This window comes from Piliocolobus tephrosceles, chromosome 13 (assembly GCF_002776525.5).
Source record: "Piliocolobus tephrosceles isolate RC106 chromosome 13, ASM277652v3, whole genome shotgun sequence".
Classification (NCBI taxonomy): Eukaryota; Metazoa; Chordata; class Mammalia; order Primates; family Cercopithecidae; genus Piliocolobus; species Piliocolobus tephrosceles.
The window spans coordinates 99,793,025-99,816,251 of record NC_045446.1 but is presented as its reverse complement, the minus strand read 5'-3'; the positions used below and the strand labels follow the sequence as shown (position 1 = coordinate 99,816,251).

Here is a 23,227-nt window from a genome sequence, read left to right as displayed (position 1 = left end):
CTGGGTCTGACCTCCCTTCTGCAACTTACTAGCTCTATGACTTTGGGCAAGTTACTCAAACTCAGTGTCTCAGCTTCCACATCTATAGAATGGGGATAACAGAAGCAATGCATAAAAGTGTACGAGGATTAAATGAGATAATGCATGTAGACTTAGCAAGTTGTCTGGCACATCAGTGTATACACATGACTATTACTATGTCACCTATAAAAACCAAAGCAACAGTAGAGAATTGATACCACCACAAACAGATCTGAAAGTTATCTTTATGCCATCAGATGCCAAAAATTACTATGGTCAGACATTAATCCTACGAAATTTTTAAACAAATCTTGAATCACCAAGAAATTAGAGATCTATTCTGGGGTGAAATAGATCTTTCTTAAAAAAAAAATCACATTCTTGATTGATCATCATTTGTCTGAACTATTCATTGAAAAACCGCAGCAGAGATTATAACGCGTTTTGTTGAATCTTCACACATTTTCGCTTTGTAAAGTCATGGGATTTCATATGCTGCAGGCCCATGAGGCATATTAGCACTTAAAACACAAGAAGCTTATTTAGAACATTTGGTAGATTTACAATCAAATCCTGGAATCTCAATATTTTAGGCTTAAATTTGGAATCCTGATTGAATTAATTTTCATTATTCACTGACCTCTTATTTACTTAATATTGCTCTAATAAAAACTCTACTCCAAAATTCTATTCACCACCTTACCCACTCACTACTCCTGTCATCTGCCCCAAGCACCACATACTGGACCACCCACTCCCTGCTTTCCTGCCAGGGTTCACTGACTCATTTGGAAATGACTCCCAACCAGCTCTACCTACTCAAACCCTCCCTTTGAGGCACTCCCCAGTACCTGAATTTCTCACTTCTTTTTTCACGAAACTTAGTACATTCCACTTAGCATTATGTTCTGTTCATAATCTATCCTTTTAGAAGTTGGGGGCCTTACACAGCAGCTAGAGTGATAAGTAATTATTTGCAGAGGGAACAGAAGCATACCAGTTTCAAATGAGCAATAACTGCAGATTAGTGTTATTCTACATTCCAACAGTAAAAAGATACAAACATTCCCCACTTAATATCTTGTTTGTTTCTTAAAAATGTTATCAAATCAGAATGAAAGAATCCTAAATTAATGTAAAAAAAGATGAAACAAACTAAGAAGTTACAACAGCAACACTTGTACATTTGTGATAGTAATTAAAATTAATGTAGCAACCACTGTGGTCTGCTAGAATGAAGACCCAGTTGTAGAAGGAGAAAAATGTTTTAAAGGTAAAATTTCTATTAACAACTTGGGATCCAATTTTGCAGATGTCGGTAACCCATGAAAACCTAGCTCCAAAGAATCCCATAATATACAATAGGGTATTTATATATAGTCTGGTCATTAAAACAAAAATTTAGTAAAAGGAAGTGACTAATAAAAAGTCCCATCAGTATAGAAACATTCCAAGTTTCTGCTTCCTATCCTTTAATATTTCCCATTATACTAAAATAGTTCCATTAGACTTCCATTATTAAATGAAGGCTAAAAAACACCAGTTTGTTGTTTATTTAAAAGTTCATTTTACTTTGGTTATAATGTTTTAAGTACTTTTATGATGACCAAACACTAGAAGTAGAATCTTGTAACTTACTTTGAAAGTAAAACTGACTCTTTCATGTAAAAATAATAAAACATTTTGAACTACAGGCACATAGTCAACAGGCCATTCTATTTTTATGGTACCATCAAGTAGACAGATTTAGGTAACTTGAAATAAGCATGCCGAATTGGAAGAAAACAGGTGAACAGGGGGTCAAGTCTGAAATAGGCATCTTCCTGGGCTTATCATACTAAGATTAATTTTACAAATCTTTGATGAAGCTATCACGTAGTCAAACACCAGAGAACACTAAAATTAAGAAACTGCCACTAAAATCAATTGTATATGTGATTAAAGAAATGGAAGTCATACCCTCTAAATCCTAAGTCCATTAAGACAAAAACATTTATAACACACTGTATTTATGACTTCTTGTGGTTCTTGAAAAGTCAAAAATTGTGTTTGAGGTTTATCTTTTGTTTTCCGTTTATAATATGCATTTTAAAAACAGAAAAAACTCAAGCACGTAACAAGTGAAAAACTGAACAACGTTGCCAAATTTCTAAACATACAATACTTAGCTCCAATTATCTCTGCATCTATTCTAAAATGGTTTTAAAAAAGTCTGAATCAATAAGCGCCTGATGGGCCTGGGATACTCCAATACAGTCTTGTCAACCAATAGGAAAACTTTCCCTAAATCTGGATTCGTATTTCATCTGTTTATCACAAAACACCGAGCACAAACCGGGATTGTTAACGGATAACCAAATGGCCAAGAACTCGAGACAGAGTAATCAGTACTTGGATGTTAGGGCTGTTTTTAAGGGCTTTAAATGAGACAGCTTAGGGAAGAAAAGCGGGATTCATTTCCCCAAGTTCTATTTGTAACACTTCTTAGTAGGGAGTTAAAAATGTGAACTAGCAGCGCTAAAATGAACGCAGCGTGTAAAAGGGATCTGGACTGGAGCCTGGGGGTGAAGGAGGGACGAGGAGGGAGTGAGGGGCTTTCGTGACGCCCGGCCTGGGGGTGCTGGCGATCTGGTTGGAGGGATGGATAGTAAAGCGAATAGCCGGGGCTGGATCTGAGATAACAAGTGATGCCTCGCCCCACGAGCGCGCGCGAGTCTGAGCCGCGGGGACAGCGCAGTGTGTCCGTTTCCATCCGCGGCGCCCGGGCCCGCCTCCATGTTCGGGATCTATGCCCCCGGGCGGGCGGACGGGAACCGGTGCCCTAGGCCGCGGGGCCGGGAAGCCCGGCCTCACCTCGCCCGAAATCCCGGCGGGGACGGCGTTGCCCGCGGGGAGGATGCGCCGGGCTTTCCGCTCGGCCCCACCTGAGCGGCGGGAGCTCGGCGACTCGACCTCCGAAGCCCGACCCGCCTGGGCCTGGAGATCACCCGGCGCGGTCGCTGCGGCTCCGGCGCCCTCCACCCGGCGCCCGGGCGCGGCCCCGCGGCCCTCCCCACGACCGGGTCCCCCAGGACCGCATTCGTCGCCGTCCGCGCCCCCCACCCGCTTCCCGAGGACAAACCTGGGAGCCGCTACCCGGCATGGCCAGCCCCGCGAGGAAGCGGCGAGCGGCCAGCGGGGCCCGCGGAGACAGCGGCCACCTCGGCCCTCCCGCGCCAAGCCGCGCCCGCCCGCGCGCCCTCTCCGCGGGCCGCAGCCCCGGCGCCCCCTCCCCGGGTTGCACAACTCACACCCCCGACGCGCGCACACTCGAATCTGTTGCTCAACCTACTTGCATTCTCTTCTCCGCAGCCATCACTACATGCCCTGGAGCCGGGGCAGCCCCGGGGCCCTCCGCCAGGCGGCCGCCTCTCGCCTCAGCCCTGGGCTGCCGCGGCCGCCGCTAGGGCGCGGGGCGAGCGCGAGGCACCCTCATGCCTCCCGCCCCGCCAGCTAGCCGCACGCCGGGGCTCCGGCTCGGGCGCGCCCGAGCGCTCGGCTCGGCCCTGCCCGCCGTCCGTGCGCTGCTCCGCGGGCGAGAGCGAACCCGGCTCCTCCGCCTCGCTCTGCGCTCCTCGCCCGCCCGCCCGCAGCCACCGCAGCCGCGCCGCTTCCTCCTCCCCTTCCCTCTTTTCCTTCTCCTCCGTCGCCGCCTCTGGAGCCGAGGTTGGCAAACCAGCACCTGCTGCTGGAGAACGCCGAGAACTGAAACAGGAAACCCCGAGCCAAGGGGAAAACCCGGGAGGCGTGGAGAGGGGTGAGGGGAGCTGCTGGAACCTGTCGGGCTCGACTCAACCGCTGGGGCTGCCTGAGGTTCCCGCGCCGCCTCCCCTCGCGCCCATTCCCTGCCCCGGCCCAACCCAGGGGTCCCGACCTCCCCGCGCCGCTCCCCCGGCCTGGTGCAGGACGGCGCCTTTCCGCTCGGCGACACCTTCTCCACCCAGCAATAACACGGATCACGTCCCAGGCGGTCAAGGAGATCGACGGGGTTCCCCGTGGTTGTTTACTTATCAATATTCCGTGATGAGGAAAAACCACACCCTGCATTAGCAAGGCCAATAAAAGAATTTAAACAAATGACTGTTGGGATTTCACCCAGGGGTAGGACTTCTTTCAGCAAGGAAATTGGCTTTGATGGAAATGGCAATCAAAGTGTCAAAATCGAGCTTGAACCCAAGATCCATCCAGATCTCTTTCAGGAGATAGGAAGGAAACAGCCCTTTGCACAGAGGTGGGCGCCTGAGTCGCAGGCTGAAAAGCAGCGGGAGCAGAGAGTCTGCTTCTGTGAATCGTACAACACCCAGCACAAACTAAGTGAATGTTTCAGAAATGTTACAATAACCTTATTCACCCGCCCTTGGAATCATTACCAGGAGCCTCACGCCTTGGGCAGGATGAGTCTGCTTCTGGAGTGGGAGGGAGGGACACTGAATGGGTTGTGCCCCTACCATGTGCCACTTGCCAAGTAGCCTGCTTTAAATCCACTGTCCCATTTGTCACCACAGTCATGTGAGCTGGGTATTAGAAACCCCTTTATCCATCAGAAAATCGAGGTTAGAAAATTTACCTGCAGTTACACAGCTTGAATGTGAGGTATTCAGGTCTGCTACATCTAAAGGACGCATTTGTTTCACTGGACCATGATTCATGCCTTTGATCACACTTTTCACCTTTCATAAAATTAGTCATTGCCTCTGAATTGTTTTCAGTAGGGCATATATATGGTTTAAGCCTGAATCTGTTGAATTTGCTTGGCCTGCCTAATGGTATTCATGACTTTTGGGGGGGTTCAAACTTGATAATTTTCAGTTTAATATTCACTACCAAATATAGGATTTTACGGCTCAGTTGAGCAGCACAGATGTCCCCATCTTTTTGGTCAGCATCAGTTGCTCTTTATCTGTTGATGATGGGGTCCCAGCTGAGAGTATCCAACTGGCTGGTGCACATGGGCATCGTGACTCTGCCCGTGTGTCTTACTGAGCTTGTTTTCCACGTCAGTAGGCCAGTCGTGAAGCTGATTAAATAAAATTGCAGGTAGGCAGGTAGGCTGGCTTCTCTGTTCTCTGGTCCACACATTTTTTTTCTTTTAGAGTCTGGCCCAGTCGCCCAGGGTGGAGTGCAGTGGGGCGATCTCAGCTCACTGCAACCTCCGCCTCCGGGGTTGAAGTGATTTTCCTGCCTCAGCCTCCCCAGTAGCTGGGATTACAGGTGTGCACCACCACACCTGGCTAGTTTTTGTATTTTTAGTAGAGACAGGTTTTCCCCGTGTATGTGCCCAGGCTCGTCTGAAACTCCTGGCCTCAAGTGATCCGCCTTCCTTGGCCCCCCAAAGTGCTGGGATTACAGGCGTGAGCCACTGTGCCCGGCCAGGTCCACATTTTTTCATACCACTCTGAAGCCTCTTAGGAAGATTGGTAGCCTGCTGTCTGCAGCCGGGTCAGATTTTATTGGCAGGAAAGTAGGGGCTGGGAAAGCAGCCCCTTTACATTGTGCCAAAACCTTAGAGGTCTCTGGAGCAGAGTTAGAGGCCCTTAATCTTAGGATCTCTAAGGGACTTAGCAGGGACTTAGAATGAGGCTGTTTGATGGTAAGTGACAGCATCTATGGCATGACTTTAGTGATGCCAGGAAGTTCCCCCATTCCGCAGTATTCTGCCCACACAATCTACCTCTTACCTTGTAATCCCACAATTGACTCAGCTGAACTCCATTCAATATTGATTAAGGCTGGTTAAAAATCAAGGTAAAAGAGATGAGTAATAATTATAATAACTAACATTTAATGAATGCTTACCATGTTCCAGATACTATTCTAAGCACTTTGCATGCATTGTCTCATAAAATGCCCACAAAACCCCTGTAAGGAAATACCTACCACTATTTCCATTTCACAGACAAGACAATTAAGACCAAGATTATTGTCAGTAAATAACAGTGCATGGGCTAAAATGCAGTCAGTTTGACTCTAGAAATCAGGACCCATTATGTGAATAAGATACAGTAACTGCCCTTATTACTTTACTATTTATTTGGAGAAATAAAAACACATGAAAAGTTAAAAGAAAACTAAGAAGAGAAGATAATTTGTAAGTATCAAATGTGAATGTAGGTAATAAATGCCATGAGGTATCAGAAGACAGGAATCACTTTAGGTTGGGGTGGTTAGGAACACTTACATAGAAGATGAATCTGCGTTTCACGAAGGGGAGATTTGAGCTGGATTATGATGAATGAGTAGTATTTTGATACGTGGAGAGGATAAGGAAGGGCATATTCATAGAATTGACAACATATACAAAGAGTGCCGGGGCAATCTGGGGAACAGGATAACAAAAAGTTGAAAAGGAAAAGTAGGACAAAATTATAGAGATCTGCAAAACAAGCAAGGAATACACACTCACTCATGCACAGAGTGAGAGTGCAAGAGAGAGAAAGAGAGAAAGAATTTGGCCCCATGTAGTCTATGTACCAGTAGGGAATCTGGAAGGATTTTGGTCAGAAAGTGATGTGGATAATGTCCCATTAGAGGAATACTAATATTATGATGGTCACCGGATGGTTTGGAAAAGGGAGGGAAACAAGTTTGCAGGTTAATATGGGAGAATTGACCTGAAATCACGAAGTGGACAGTGAGGGAGGGAAGAGAAGAAATGGGCTAGTGAGACATTGTGGTATACGAATCATTGAGGCTTTGTGAACGATTGAGTGCACTTGGTGGAGATGGACTTAAGAAAAAGAAGAAGTCTAAAATGACTTCATGGGTGTGAATGTGAAACCTGCAGTATTACTAACGGAAAAATGGGGCAGTGTATGGGTATAGAAACGACTTTTTAAAATGTTCAGAATAGTTTGGCTTTAGGTGTGTATTTGAGGTAACAGCAGGATATGCATATGGAAATATTTTATGTCCTATCTCAGAAGGGCAGATAGTTCAGTAAATGAGAGTATTCATTATCTACTATTGAGAGCATCAGTATGAAAAGTTAAAATTGTCACTATCATAACAATAACCAGGCATGGCTGTTCATCTTTAATAAACCAGAGTGGAAAGAAAATTTCAAATAAACATAAAATGTTTATATGACTCAGTATTAAATAGGCATTAGGGAATTCCACTCATATTCTATTTTTACCCCCAAATTATATTTACTTAGAGAGAGGAGAGAGAATGAATATATCGGGAAGAATTTTCATGGGTTCAGAGGATGTTAGGATAATGAAAAGAAACTTAGAGATCATTGCAAAATTGAGGATCGAATTCTGAACATCTGATAGTAGAGTTCAAAACAGGCATTAGGCAAATACAGCACTTTAGCTATTATTGATTCTGGATAACTAAATCTTTTTTAGTTACAAAGTTAAGTCTGGACCTTGGATTGCGACTTGGAATTGTACATAATTAAAGAACTCTAGTGGCTGTGGCTTCAGAGTAGGCAAAATCTAGGAATAAACTCACTAGTAAAAAGCAAATGCTTTGGAAAGAGCAGCCAGAGGGAGAATGGTCACAAAGGCAGCAGTCCTGCCTTCTAAAATATGGCTTTTAGGTAGACTTCCACACACCTAGATTCACATTTGAGCCTTAAAAGGTAGAGTTTCAGATCCTCCTCACATCTCACCTTGGCTGCCTTAGTCCAGAACTTCCAATTACCTTGTCACCTTATCTAAGACCTCCTGGGGCTTCAGATGGTCACCCTCAGGTGGCACATCTCCTGGCAACTGCTTTTAGTTCTATTTAGAGGTTTCCCAGTGGTGTCCTTAGGAGTTTTCTCGTTGAAAATGTGTGGACCCCATGGCTACCCTTGGTGTTGCAGGAGAGTTCTGTCTCCTGCTTTCATGTCTCACGCCTCTGCCATTTCTGCCAAAACACTTACCTTAGTTGAAGCAATATCAGCAGTCCCCAGAGGCGCCTTCACCTCTGTCTCTTTGGCCAGCACCTGATTTCCTCTAGTTGAAGAGCTTCATACACATAACCAGGTGACTGTTGTGATGTTTCATTCACAGTTTCTTTTATGTCTTTTAGAGAAGTTCTGGTTAATTCCAACAACCCATGAAACGTCGAGCATTACTACATTACAATCATTTACTAAGCACCTGCTGTGTATAAGACAGACACTGAGGGCTGAAATACATCGTTGCTTATGAGCTTCAGTGACTGGCTAGAGTTCCTTTTTAGTACTGAGTTCTTAGGGAAAGGAAACTAGAGGACACAAGAAATGTGCTGCTGACCAATCTCAGGGCTTCTTTCTTTTGATGGGTAACCGCAAGATTCCTTACCAACAGCATGACTCTGTTTTTTCCCCAGTATTTGCAGGAGGCTACCAGAGAGACAGAATTGCAAGGTTTTAAATATGCTAGTGTCATGAAGTCACGTGCTGGATTTTCTACCTGAAACAGATAGTGCAACTGCCCTGCCATAGCCATGTTTGGCCAGTGTAGGAATTTTGAGAACAGCGAACACTTAATACTCAGATGGCATTTTTGCCACCCTGACAAGGACCATACTTGCCATTCCATTGTGGTTCGCCTTGCCCAGAAGTTTTAAAATTTTTCTTTCAACCTGCGATTTCAAGTGTACTACAGTGTCCCCTTCACCTATACAAGCATCTGTTGTTTTAAAAGGAAACTGGTAAGTAGAATTATAAATGTACAAAATTTAGATCGTTATAAACAGAGTTATAGAATTTGCAGGTTAGAGCACATCTTCTGTTAGAAGACTGTATTGCAGAAATGTTAATTGTAATATTATTTGCAAAGACAAAAAGTATTAGGATCAGTGTAGATGTCCATTAATAGGGGACTTTAAATAAATTGCAGTGTCTCCATACATTGAAATACCATTCACCTGTTAAAGAGAGTGGTGTGGCTTTATATGTGTGGATAAACTTCAAGATACATTGTTGAGTGAAAAGGGAAGGTAAAGACCAATGTCTACTACCATTTGTGTAAAAAAAAAAAAAAAAAAAAAAACTCTGTGTTTGCTTATATATGCATATAATATCTCTGATGAACACACAAGAAACTGGTAAAGCTGGTTGTCTCTGAGCAGAAGAACTGGGTAATTGGGAAGAAAGGGTGGAGAAGAGTCTCACTTTTTACCATATAACCTTTCATAGCTTTTGAATTTTAAATTGGGCACTTGAATTTGCTATCAAAAATATTTTTTAAAAGGCTGCATTTATTGGTGGTGTGTGCTCTGCCCATGCCTTTCTTTTGCATTCTGTGAATAACCAGCCACTATTTTTTTCAAATAGTAGCCCAGTCACAAGGAAGAGGAAGTTATAGGAGTCCTGTGAGTTGCACGTGTGGAGGCTGGGGCTTCCCAGGCAAGGGAAAGGTCCCTATGATCATATGGAAGGGGAGATCCCATTATTGCTCAAGGATTCCCAGCCAGCATTAACGGAGTTAGTCATTGTTTTTACAACTTAATTGTCAAAAGCTCTAAACTCAGATTCTATGAAGATTTTTGCTGGGAACTGCTTTACCCAAGGGGAATATCCAGGGATGTTCTTGTGGGCAGACACAGGAGGAAGTGCACACAAGCTGGAGGTATCACAGTGGGTCAGCTGTAGGCATAGGGCCGAGGGAGCACGTGTGTTTGTTCATAACATTCATCACCTTGAAATGTATTTGCTTATTTGATGTATTATTGGTCTTCCCACATGAGAATGTAAGCTCCCTGAAGCCAGGAGCTCTGTCTGTCTTGCTGCTTGTGTTGCCCTTAGTTTTTCTGTACCTGGCATGTGGAAGACACACAGGTTGGCTATGGACAGTGGGAACCCCGATGACTCTCCAACCTGTGGCTGCTTGTTTAAACATTAATTTGTTAGAAGGTAGTAAAGACATGGCTGTGGGAACTGGGATTCAGGACTCCAGTCTCTGAAAGATAGGATTCAAATCTCAGAGGAATTGGGGAATTAGAAAAATATTCAAGCATGAGGGAACAAGGAAGGAGCCAACTACCGAACTAGCAGAAGAAGGCAGGGATTCAGTTAAAAAAGAAAAAGACAAGCAACTGACTAGCAAACAAATTAAGACAAAACAATCCTCCAAACAAACAGCAAATAGCACAGCAATAAAATAGGAGAGAAAGCCCATAATTAGGGCTGCAGTTTGTAGGAACAGCAGGATTATCAGCAGGTCAGGCTTGCTGCCAAGTCACTGAACCACCAGAGACTTGAGTAATTGGGATGGATCAGGTCACTTGACTTAGGGTCTGTATTGTCTTCAGAGTCTAGGATGGGGGCAGGTAAATGAGCTTAGTGACTAAGGACAGAGGCATGGAGGGGAAACAAGCAATCTAGTCCCAGGTACTCACTTTCAACTTTAGAGCTGGAAGTCAATGGAAGATGTACACTTACAGCTATTTTTGATTGAACACCGAATTCTAGGAAATTTTCAGCCCAAGAATATCCGGAAGGAGTCAGAAATAGGGAATCTAGCCAGAAAGGAGATGTTAAGCACATCTCTATGAGTCCTATAAGCAAGTGCCATTGGCCTTGGTAGGCAGCGATTGAGGCCAGAGAGATAAATAGGCCAGAGCCATCCAATAGTTTTTAATGGTTTCGGTGGGTTGCAGATCACATTCAGGGATTTGGTGGAGGTGAGCTCTGACCTTAGAGGAGTGATTTGTCTTCTGCCCTTTCTGTTCTGTGGTCAGTCTAGAGCACACAGGTTTAACCTTACAGACAAAGGTAAGCCCGGCTATACTTTGGGATACGTTAGAGCCATTCACCTATTCCTATGTCTCATGGTCCTTCATTTTAGTCAAAAGTCTTACTTTATTTGAAATCGTATCAGTAGTCCCCTGAAATGTTTCTCCAGCTCTTCACTAGTTATGTGACTTACTCTAATGTTTGAGTCTTATACACAGACCTCTGAAGATTCATTGAGAAGGGCTAGGCCTTCTGATTCATTCTTACAAGCATCTGTTTTTAAAAGTGAGCATTGTCTGTCTTTGGCAGTCCCTACTTTCTAATGGAGATTTTGCTAGAGAAATACAGAAACTTGTCATTTTATTTTGGATAACTACAAGAGGCAGTTAAATGTTCAGTAAGCTTTGGCAAGGACAACTTGTTTACGAGAAGACACTGTTCTGATGAAATGTACTACCACTGCTTTTTGTGGCTTACTTTGCTAAAACATATGTTTGCAAGAGCATTTTAGAGTGTTGGTAGGATAGTGTCTGTATAATTACTTGTATTATCTTAATGGTCGGTTCTCCATGTACAAAAATGGGAACTGGCTTTTTCTAAGACTCTTTTATACATATAGCCAACCAGTAGTTAAATTGAGGCTCAAGTACTTCATCTGTATGGACCTAGAAGAAGGTTAACGGAGATGGATTTTACTGCCTTTAACATCTGGTAAATTTTAGTATTTTAATATATTATTTTAAATTGTAACAGAAAAGCATGCTCATTACAGAAATTTTTTAAGAAACATAAAGTTTCAAAAATGCAGATGATCTCTCATCCCATCACCCAAAGATAACCAACCACCTCTTCTTTCATTGTCTTCATGCTATGCCTATATTCTACTACTTTTTTGATTTTATTCAATCAAACAGCTGTTTGTTGAGTGCTGGCACTGGACTCAGAATCATTAAAAGAAAGGACATGGCCTGTATCTTAAATAAATTTAATATTTTCTTGGAAAGTAAGAGATACGTCTGGGGGAAAAAAGGTCTGGAGAAAACACCAAATTAAATATAATCAAGTGCTAAACTTGCCTAATTTAAGGGTGAACTCAGTCACCTGGGATCCCAAGGTCTTGTTCTCAAAATAATTCTCTGTCTATCTTGTGGATTTTTTCATTAAATGAATGTTTACTGAGCGTCTGCTGTGTTCTGGGCACTATTTGGATGCACCACTGCTTCCTAAGTCAGACTTGGAGAATTCCTAAGTTGAAGGCAGGTGCTGCTTTCTTCAGTCTATCCTGCCAACCCCTCATCTTTTACAGCTCTCTCCTTTGCTTATTCTCCACTAGACACACTGACCTTATTGTTCTTTTTGTCTCTCTCTCTGGAGCCTTCCCTGCCTACCCCCCCCACAAATCTACAAGGCTTATTCTTTAATGTCCTTTGGATTTCTGCTCAAATGTCACCTTATTAGAGAAACTTTCCCTCAACACTCTATCAGAATATCACACGTATCTTCCCTCTCTCTGCATTCTGGTCACTACCCGTCTCCTGAACTCTGATTTTTTTTTTTTTTAGCACATATATTAGGTGATTATAAGTGTGAATACACACACACACACACACACACACACGCTTGCTGAGAAGGGGGCCAGATAGGATGCTTATGGCTTCAACCTTCACTTAACACAAGCTGAAAACTACAGACTCATGATATTATCAAGATTTTGATGGCTGGGGAAGAGATCAGGATCAGAATATAAGTATGGTAGATTCTGTCTTGTTAATAAATAAATACTTTTATAGGAGAGGCAGAGTAGTGGTATATGAATGGAAATTTGTTTGCCAAAGGTGAAAATGTAGGAAGGTTTATTTGAATAAAATAAAAAAAGAGAACAGATACGGCATCACTGTTGGGATATATCACAGGAAATGCAGACAGATGGTAAATATATAGGTGAGACTTTCTTCAGAGAGATCCCTAAATGGGCACAGTGAGAAACAGCAGTAAGTGAAGTCTTTAGATATCTAGGAATCTGTTGTACATTATAATCAGCCAGAAGCAGATTATCTCATAAAGTCATGGCTTACCCTGTGGATTCTGTTTTCCTTTGGCTTCCTTTAGAAGAAGAAGATACCACTTCTTACCTGGATCCTCCCCTTACTATCCTTATCAGTCTCTTTGGGGTTTTTCTTTGTATGTTTAGGCCTACAATGAATTTCTCTCCGTCTGTTATCTTTTGGCTCCACCCACATGCCCTGGCTTTTCTCACACATTCCTGTGTTGTCAGCTACTACCTATGTTCTGATGATTGCCAAATCTATCACTGTAGTCCATGGTACCTGGCACGGAGTAAGTGTACAATAAAACCATCACTTGATTATTCAAAATTAATAAATGGGCTTTGTTGAGCTTCTACTGTGTGTCAGCTACTGTTGTAGGTGTTGGAAAAGTTTCCTGCTCCAATACAGCTTATATACGCAACATACAAATAAAGACACAAAATGTACACATAAACAAATGAACAAAATAATTTCACATAATAGTAACTGCTCAGAAGAAACAAACTAGAGTGGAGTACTGGCAGGTCTGGAGCTGGCATGTGGGTGGTAATCAGAGAAGGCATCTTTCAAATGCCATTTGAGCTGAAATGCTGTTCAGGAGCCAGCCTTGCAAAGCAATTTCCAGGTGGAGCATATAGCAAGTGAAGGAGCCTCCAGACGGTATAAGCAGTGTATTGGAGCTTAGTGAGGGAGCGGAGTGTGACCTCCGTAGTGGTGGCCCCTTCAGTTGAATCCTGGGCTGAGCAGTTTGCCTCAGGAACCCACGTCTTCCCATTGTCTTACCCCTGGCCAGCCTCACTTATTTACCTTACTTGCCTGGTGCTTGTAAACATTTATGTTCATGTCCCTTTCCTGCTCTTGATAAATTGCACTGGCAGTTATCAAAAGCTCCATGTTTCACTTTACTTCCTGGCCTTCACACCAGCTGCTCTCTCTGCCTGCAACACCTTTCTCTTCACAGCTCTGTGAATAAAGATTTAACTCGGCATTTCATTCCATTCTAGAAAGCATTCTTTGATCTCAACTCTCTGGGTTAGATGTCTTTCCTCTATACTCTCAGAGTACCATGTGATAACCAAGGCACAGAAAAGTTGAATAACTTGCCCCAAATCACACGACGGAGACTGGATTTGAACTCAGGCAGCCTAACCTTGTTCTTAACAGCCTCGTGAGGTGTGGTGGTTAGGAGAGTTACATGGGTGATGCAGCCACGGCTTAGCACGAGCCATGACCTTTAGAAAATAATCAATGTTAGGTCTAATTACAGAGACAAGCTCTGTTCCTGAGGCACTTATGGTTAAATGAGGGAACTAAAAGCCTAGTAAACAAATGAAAAAGTTGGGAGAAAACAATTTGAAATCCTAGAAAAATTTTTACTATCGTTTTTATTGTTTCTCTCATTTGTATCCCTTTCTTAAGTACTTGCCACTAATAACAGTGATGATGAAATTCTTTGAAGAAGAAAATATTTGAAAAAGAGAAGGTCTTGTGAACTAAATGATGAATTCAGTTTTAGACATGTTGACCCTGAGATACTTCTGGAATACCATTTAGAGATGAGCAGTAGGCTGGACAAATGGCAGCACAATTCACCCTGTTACTTAAGCATCATCCTTGATTCTTCCCTTCCCTCACTTCCACATCTAATTCAGCAACCAGGCCTTGTTGGTTCTGCTTTCAAAATATATCTGTAATCTGCCCTCTTCCCTTCTCTACCACAACCCTAATCCAAACCAACACTATCTCCCTGTGCCTCTCTTTCTCCATCTGTAAAATGGGGATAGTGTTTACCTTATGGGATTGTCGTGAGCCTTCAATAAAATAATTTATGTAAAACACTCAGCATATTACCTAGAACATAGAGGAAGGAGGCACCAAAAAATAGAGAGAGGACCAAGATTGTGTGGAGCCAAGGAATCAAAGGAGTAAATATTTCAAAAAGAAAAATGTTTATCAGAAGTTAAGAAGATTGGGAACTTCCAAACATGTAATATCTTGTTCTGTTAGGACATGTTTTCCTAAGAGTGGTGAAATAGAAAGTTGAACAAGGTTATTCTACGCAATCAGTTAATCAGAATAGTGCATACAATTATCCCCAGAAAGATTGAGTCAACTGGAGTCTCTTGATTAGAAGCAACAAGAGTCAGCTAGAATCTGGTTGACTCAGATCACCTCTGTTGAGTCAAAAGTTTTTGTGCCAGGCCATCTCACAGGCTGCTGACCAATTTGTGGATTGGCTTTTTTTGGGGTCAGTTACCCAATCCTGTTCAATCCGTGGAGACCAGAGAAGGGGTATAACAAAACCACCATGGTCAGCTAGGGCTGCCCTTGGGGCTCCAGATGGAACAGTTTTCCTTAGAAATGGCTCTTGGCTCTGGATGTGGCAGGCATAGTTATGTTGAGGAAAGGAATGAGGTTTGAAGTCTAACGCCTGGTTTTGAGTCCCAACTATGCAGTTCCAGTTGGGACCAGCTGTATGCTGTGAATAAGTTAGTGAATTTCTCTAATGCTTGGTTTCTCCTTTAATAAGCAGGTATGTTCAAAATGCAGCTGGGTGTGGTGGCTCCCAGCACTTTGGTAGGCTGATATGGGCGGATCACCTGAGGTTGAGAGTTCAAGATCAGCCTGGCCAACATGGTGAAACTCCCGTCTCTATTAAACAGACAAAAATAAGCAGGGTGTGGTGGCAGGTGCCTGTAATCCCAGCTACTTGGGAGACTGAGGCAGGAAAAGTGCTTGAACCTAGGAGGCAGAGGTTGCAGTGAGCTGAGATGTGCCAGCCCCAGCCTGGGTGACAGAGTGAGACTCCATCTCCAGAAAAAAGATATGTTCAAAATGCCATAGATGTTTGCTTTGGAAAGCACTTTATAAAACACAACCACCCTGAATCATCCAGGTCCTGAATAACCTTTTAACTTAGTAAGACAAACATTTTTAAATGGAATTATTAAGTTAATTGTTAAAAATCCTTTGTTAAGATACTTTGTTAAAGTGGCACTACTCTCTGGGAATAGGATGGATATACTTTTCTCAGATGGTTTTCTTTTCTTTCAGAATTATAGGAAGAAGAAATTCCTTAATGCTAGTGAGAGATAATATTTGGCCAACTCCAGTCAGAACAGTCTACACATGCACAAGTCCCTGCTATGATTTTATTTCCTAAGAATTAGGTTGAAAGGCAGTAGACTAGCCAAGACTCTCCTTTTTAAAGAAATTAATTATTTTTATTGACAATCATTATGTCTGCTTATGGTGTACAATGTGATATTTTGATATTTGTATATATTGTGGAATGACTACATCAAACTAATTAGCATATGCATTATCTCACCTACTTTTTTTTTGTGGTGAGACATTTAAAATCTACTCTCTTAGCAATTTTTAAGTACTGTGTACAGTATATTGTTAAGGATCTTCTTTAAAGAAGCAAAATTGTACTAAGGAACTCTTGACAAGAAAGTGGAAAGAGAATTAATAAAATGAGAGCAAGTTCAACAGGGCCAGAAGTTGACCTAGGATTTCTTTTCTTTTCTTTTTTTTTTTTTTTTTTTTTTGAGACAGAGTCTTGCTCTGTTGCCCAGGCTAGAGTGCAGTGGTGTGATCTCAGCTCACTGCAACCTCCACCTCCTGGGTTCAAGAGATTCTCCTGTCTCAGCCTCCCAAGCAGCTGGGATTACAGGTGCGCATCACCACACCCAGCTAATTTTTGTATTTTTGGTAGAGCCAGTGTTTACCATGTTGACCAGGCTGGTCTTGAACTCCTGACCTCAGGTGATCTGCCCACCTCAGCCTCCCAGAGTGCTAGGATTACAGGCGTGAGCCACTGCCCCAAGCCTGACCCAGGATTTCCAAGATGTTCTCAGTGGTTGCGAATTTCTCCCAAAGCCATGACCCCTCAGTGGGCCAGTCAGCTGTGGAGAGTGAACAGGCTGGAAGCCACAGTATGGTATGAGGACTGTAGAGGTAAGAGAAAACAGCTAAATGCTGATACACATTACATGTTAATTCACAGTTATTGCCTCCTGGAAACTACATTCTGGAATTTAAAGTGAGAATGCCCCAAACTCACAGCACATGTTTTTGCAATCTCAAGGCTGACAATTGCCTTGCCATTGCAAAACTTGTGTTTCTGTGTCCCTTTCTCTCTTAACTAATTAGCCTATGCATTACTTTGACTTGCTTGAGAAACTGCCTCATGCCACAAGCTATAATATATAGCTGATGTAAATATTTTAAAAAATAAATATTGAACATTTAAAAAATGTTCATTTTTTTATTTTGAAAAATGTCCAATATTTTTTAAAGTAAAAACAATGAAATAATCAGGATTCTGGTCTCATGTGATAGAATTTATTAAAGAATATTGGTATGCCTGACAATCTCTAGAAGTGCTGGAGAACTGGGCTTGGAGACTGTGGAGCCTGGCACTATGACCAACATTATGAAACATAAGTATTCCAGGAAGATATCAATGCCTCTGCCAATAGGCACTGACACCACAGCTTGTCTTACCTCGAACCTGATGCAGGCACTAGAGGTGGCCCCTAGAATTGCTATGCTTGCTGCTTCTGCAAAATGAATATAGCCTCTGTCCCTGCTGTTGCCAGAATGGACTCCTTGAGGTTCCTCCTTCTTTGGTCATGACCTCTGGGTTCAAAATGTGAGGGGAGTGAATCCAATCAGGTGACTCAAAGTCACGTGCCAGCATCCTAGCTGCAAGAGAGGCCAGGCAAGCTAGTACTTAGAATGTTCAGCTTCTAGAGTGGGAGGTGGGCTCTGCCTCATGAGGTTTCTCATGCATAGCTAAGGGTCTTAGATTCTGGGGAGCCAAAAACATTAAAAATATACACAAGGTTTGTCTTTTAGGAATGCTTGATTTTGGTTAATAAGCCCTTGATTTAGTTAATACAAGATATTTTGACACACAGCCTCTAATATTTTAGACATTTCCTTTATGGCTCTCAATTTTTGTTGGTAATTCCTGCAAGGTCCCCAAGAAAATGATTCACTAGAACCTTTTACCTAAATACTTTTTCTCAGGAATATTATATAAATAGTATTGTTAGTTCAAAATCTTAACATTTACTAGCATTAAAAATCAAGATATGTTTTTGGTTGCACAAATATAATTGTTAATATATTTAATAATTAGCCATAAAAATAGTAAATCAATTAGACACTTTTGTATTTAAAATATGCCAAAATTACATAGCATTAAAACATGTATTATCATGATAATATACTAAACAAGGAAGGAGTATCACAATAAATGTTTTATTTATTCTTATATATTTTTTAGATTTCTGTCTGGACCTCTGACAATATACAGATGCAGTGAAGAAGATTCAATCTCTTTTTGTTGCTGGTAGACTATTTTTGTAGTCCAATATCTAGACTAATAAGAAACTGTCTTATCAAAGCTACATAATAGTCATTTCACAATTGATTAGCAATGCCAGTCGTGATGCAGATACATGCCACATGTAAAAATTTCTAATATCTATGGCCACTGTTTATTCTCTTCAAACTCCTAGTGTAATTAATTTAGAAGTTAGGAAATTTATAAGCCAGATGGGAATTAGACTATGCTCAAAAGCCCAGGAGATTTTTGTCCATATGTTTTTGGTTGTTCCATAGTGAGACCATATTTTCCCTAGTGATGTTAATGAAGGGATGAGTGGCCTTTCGTTGGTGCTTACTCAGTCTTTGTCTTTCCTGTGAGTCATTATTGTTTTCCAGCTAGATACTGTGGCCAGACCCGCTTTCAATATGTCATTTTCATTCATTTGGAAACTAAAGAGCTGTGCTTTGCACCACGTCCTTGATGTCAGCAAAGCCAGCTCTGTTGGACTAAAATGCAGAGACATGTTTGCAGCTAGTGCAAAGAGCTGCAGGCTGCGTATCTCAGGGAAACAGCTGCGTGGAGCATGTTAAAGCTCCATTCAGAAGGGTTTGAGGACTGTATGCCTGGAGCTATCAGCACCTCAAGACTGGCCTTGGTAAGAAAGCTGGCCTTCATCTTTGTGACTTGGAAGTACAGAATGTACCATGTAGGGGAGATATGAACTCCCTGTAAAATAGTGACATGACATATATCCCTAAGTGTCCCATGGGATGGTCATCTGGTAAGGGATCAATGAGTTAATACATGTAAAACAGAAAGATTCTTTGTTATTAAAATGATCTAAGCTTTTCATATATGTTATCTCATGCAATCTTTATAACCACTCTATTCAGGTTAAGGAAACCAGGTCTAGAGATGTGAAGTAAATTTCCCAGGGTCACATAGCTAGTCAGTGACTGAGTTAAAATTCAAACTCAGCTCTGCCTGACAATCGGAGCCCTTACCCTTTACTAATGAACTCAGATTCAAACACCTGGAATTATATTCTGTTAGTGACAGCAGGGGCAAAGTACTGTAGTTCACATGGAAAGAAAAAAAAGTATGAATTAACAAGAACTGTCCTGAGCATGCCCTAGTGTGATGCTCAGATAAAGGAAGGGACCCCTGCTATACAGTCTGGAAGTTCCAGAATGGAGACAGTTGAGCTATGTCCAGAAGCCATTTAAAGGTCTGATAAGGGATTCTGTTTACTTTTGCATTCTTCAGTGTATTTACACCCTTCCCCAAATTATTTCACTATAAAAATAAACCTACAGATGTGGGTAAACTGAGTGTGTGATAATTAAGACTGGAGACAAAGAATTTAAAAAGTCAAGATATGAAAACCCTTTGGTTAGTGATAATGATCATGGCACCTCAGTAGATGTCTAATAAATTGCTGAAATAACTTAGAGATTATCTCAGAATGTTTTGTATGTAAAGCTTGGATTACATGCAAACAGAATTACAGCCTTTTAGATCGTAATAAAAATAATTTACGGATGAATAATTTTAACAGGTGGTTTGAAAAAACCTGGATCCTTCTAAGAAGAGACATGTGGTTGCGTAAAACAGGAAGATTTACTGCAGTCAGTTCTGAGGCCTCAGAGCTCTATTTAGCATGGCCCCAGGCATTTTATGGTTTTTACAATCTATTTGCCTTTAACTATATCAGTTTCTAAGGGCTGAATATCCTTCCAGGAGTAATGGTGTAAGGAAGTTAGCGTTGTCCAAGGCCCTAAAGCACTGCTGTTCAGAATCTGTCCTTAATAGTAACAGAAGTGTGTGATATAGTTTGAATATGTGTCCCCACCAAAATCTCATGTTAAAATGTAATCTTTAGTATTGGAGGTGGGGCCTGGAGGGAGGTGTTTGAGTCATGTGGGTGGATCCCTGATGACTTGGTGCTGTCCTCTCAGTAGTGTGTGAGTTCTTGAGCGATCTGGTGATCTGGTCCTTTAAAAGTGTGTTGCACCTTCCCCAACTTCTCTCTTGCTCCTGTCTTTGCCTGGAATATGCCTTCTCCTGCTTCACCTTCATCCTCAGTAAAAGTTCCCTTAGGCCTCCCCAGAAGCTGAGCAGATGCATCCTTCCTTTACATCCTGCAGAAGCATGAGCCAATTAAACGTCTTTTCTTTATAAATCACCTAGTCTGAGGTATTGCTTTATAGCAATGCAAGAACAAGTTAGCACAGGATGTCTCTGGACAAGGGGTGCCTCTGGGCATCAGACTGATCACTTAATGGGTTAAGTGGGTAAAGGCTACACTTTGAAAAGACTATGGTCTACTAATTCCAGCAGGATTTCCTTTCTCTGACTCAAAAAATTGGTTAATTGCTTCTCTGAAGTTTTCCCATGGCGTTTTACATGTTATCCCACTGTGACTCCCAGCAGGACTTTATGGTATAAGCTGGTAATGAAATCACCTTTGCAAAAATCATAACTGAGGAAATTGTGACAGTGAAAGAGATCAGACTTAACCGACCCCTTCTTGCTTCTGACCTCTAAGCTGTCCTTGTTCATTCCTGGGCATAGTCCAAACTAGCCTTGGAAAGGAATTTAGTTTATAGTTTAAACTCTGAAACAAAATTGATAATAGCCCTTTCCCGAAAAACCCCCTCTTGCCTGGGGACCAGTCTGCCTTTGTAAGACTAACAAATTAGCTACAAGATTAGAAATTAGGGTTTAGGGGCCATACAGCCTCTGGCTGCAAGAGTCTGAACTTCCCCAAATTGCTCCTGGGAATAACATCCCTGTTGCAAAATCTAAGATCAGTGCTTGAGATATTTTGCAGACCCGGCATTCCTATGCAGCAGATGACACCACCCAGACCTACAAATAATCTGACTCAACCAGTTCTGCAATCCCACCTAGGAGCAGAAGTCAGCAAGAAGAACTCACTTCGACCCCCTATGATTTCATCTTCAACCTGACCAATCAGCACTCCCCGCTATCCGAGCCCATACTCACCAAATTATTCGTAAAAACTCTGATCCCCGAATTATCGGGGAGACTGATTTGAGTAATAATAAAACTCTGGTCTCTTGCACAGCCAGCTCTGCGTGAATTACACTTTCAAAATTACAGTTCTCCTGTCTTGAAAAATCGACTCTGTCTAGGCAGTGGGCCAGGTGGACCCATTGGGCAGTTACAGTAACTATAGTATGGATCTGTGTCCCCTCCCCAATTTCAGGTTCAATTGTCATCCTCACTGTTGGAAGTGGGGCCTGGTGGGAGGTGACTGGATCACGGGGGTGGTTCCTCATGAATAGTTTAGCACCATTCCCTTGGTGCTGTTCTCATGCTAGTGAGTGAGTTACCATTAGATCTGGTTGTTCAAAAGTGTGTAGGGCAGGGTGGTGGTTCATGCTTGTAGTCCCAGCAGTTTGGGAGGCCGAGGCAGGCAGATCATGAGGTTAAGAGATCGAGACCATCTTGGCCAACATGGTAAAACCCTGTCTCTACTAAAAATACAAAAATTAGCTGGGCATTGTGGAGGGTGCCTGTAGTCCCAGCTACTTGGGAGGTTGAGGCAGGAGAGTCCTTGAACCCGGGAGGCGGAGGTTGCAGTGAGCCGAGATCGCACCACTGCACTCCAGCCTGGCGACAGAGTGAGACTCTGTCTCAAAAAAAAAAAAAAAAAAAAAAAAAGAAGTATATAGTACCTCCCCACTTCTTCTCAGTCCTGCCCCTGCCATGTGAGACACTGCTCCCTCCTTGCCTTCTGCCATGAGTGAAAGCTCCCTGAGGCCTCCTCAGAAGGAGATGCTGCCATGCTTCCTGTACAGCCTGTAAACCTCTTTTCTTTATAAATTACCCAGTCTCAGACATTTCTTTATAGAAATGCGAGAATGGAACTAATAGAGCTGGTTTACTTGTTCGTTTCTTTTCTAGAGGCGTGGGCTGCCAACGTTCACTAAGGTATCTCCACTGCTTTGGCATATAACAGGCATTTGATAGGTAACTGTTGAATGATTGATGGTAAGCCATATAGGAACAGGAAGTTTTTCAAAGGCCATGGGAACAGGGTGATCTCTAATTGCAGTTAGCACAGCTGTCCCTATGAGTTGTTATTTAAAATTCCTTGCATTTGAATTGCAAGGGATTATGATATACATATTTTATACCATTATTAAGTTCAGTTCAGAACCCACATGTACTGTATGCCGGGCCGTATGATGAATTAAACATGGTTTTCACTCTTAAGGAGCTGTCATTCTAGTGGGATAGAGTGAGCCTAAATAAGTAACTGTAACCTAATGGCATATGACCAATGGTAAAATTGCTCCCTATGTGTCCGACTCTGTTCTAAGTACTGTGTATTCTTTATATAATTTAATTTGAACAATCTTACGGGATAGACAGTATTACTGTCTATCAGGAAAGTTTGCGTATCAGAAAACGGAGACCCAGAGAGACTATATACATTGTTCAAGACCACATAGTGACAAAGTGGTACATCCAGGAGATGAACTCAGATGAATTTGAATTTGGAAACCAAGCTAGAAACTGTTGCACTCTACCACTCCAGTACAGAAGAGGGAGGGATTACTTTGGGGAAGGAGAAAAGAATAGAGGAGATGCCAGCAGGCATCTAGGAGAAAGTGTCTTAAGCAGTAATTTGAATGATAAATGGGAGTATGCCAGATGGATGAGTTGGCAAAGGAAGGGTAAGAGGGAACAGCATTTGCAAAGACATAAAAAATTGAAAGCCTGTGATCAGGGAACGTGGATAATTAAGTCATACTCTACTGACTAAGTAGAGCATGCGAGGAACAGACTGGGTGAAGAGTTAGACAAAGATCATGTCAGGGGAATTAGAACCTCCTCAAAAGTCAGTAGCCTTTGGGAGACTCTGCCTCTTAGCAGGAGGTTGCAAATGAGTAGACTTTCGATTTTCATCACCTTGCTATTCAGCTCCTTGATGGGCACGTAATGTCTGCAGGGGCCTCTGGCCCAGGAGGACCAATACTGGGGACTAACTGAGTTGTACAAAGCCTGGAATTTCAACAGAAAAATCACAGGTTTGTAAAACAGCTAAACTTCACTTAAACCACAGACTCCATGATTGTTTCTGTCTTA

General features: G+C 42.3%; 1 protein-coding gene and 1 long non-coding RNA gene across 2 annotated transcripts in view; one reads left to right on the top strand and one right to left on the bottom strand.

Moving 5' to 3' along the window:
• The window catches only part of ZC3H12C (zinc finger CCCH-type containing 12C), a 79,324-nt gene extending 75,671 nt beyond the window's left edge, over positions 1-3,653 (bottom strand). The window contains exon 1 of the mRNA XM_023208199.2: positions 3,353-3,653. Within this exon, the coding sequence (XP_023063967.1) occupies positions 3,353-3,376 (24 nt within the window). The 5' untranslated portion in view covers positions 3,377-3,653. The remainder of the gene's footprint in view (positions 1-3,352) is intronic.
• A 4,677-nt stretch (positions 3,654-8,330) lies between these two features.
• Positions 8,331-23,227, top strand: part of LOC111539988 — a 131,596-nt gene continuing 116,699 nt past the window's right edge. The window contains exon 1 of the long non-coding RNA XR_002730863.1: positions 8,331-8,688. This is a non-coding gene — a long non-coding RNA (uncharacterized LOC111539988). The remainder of the gene's footprint in view (positions 8,689-23,227) is intronic.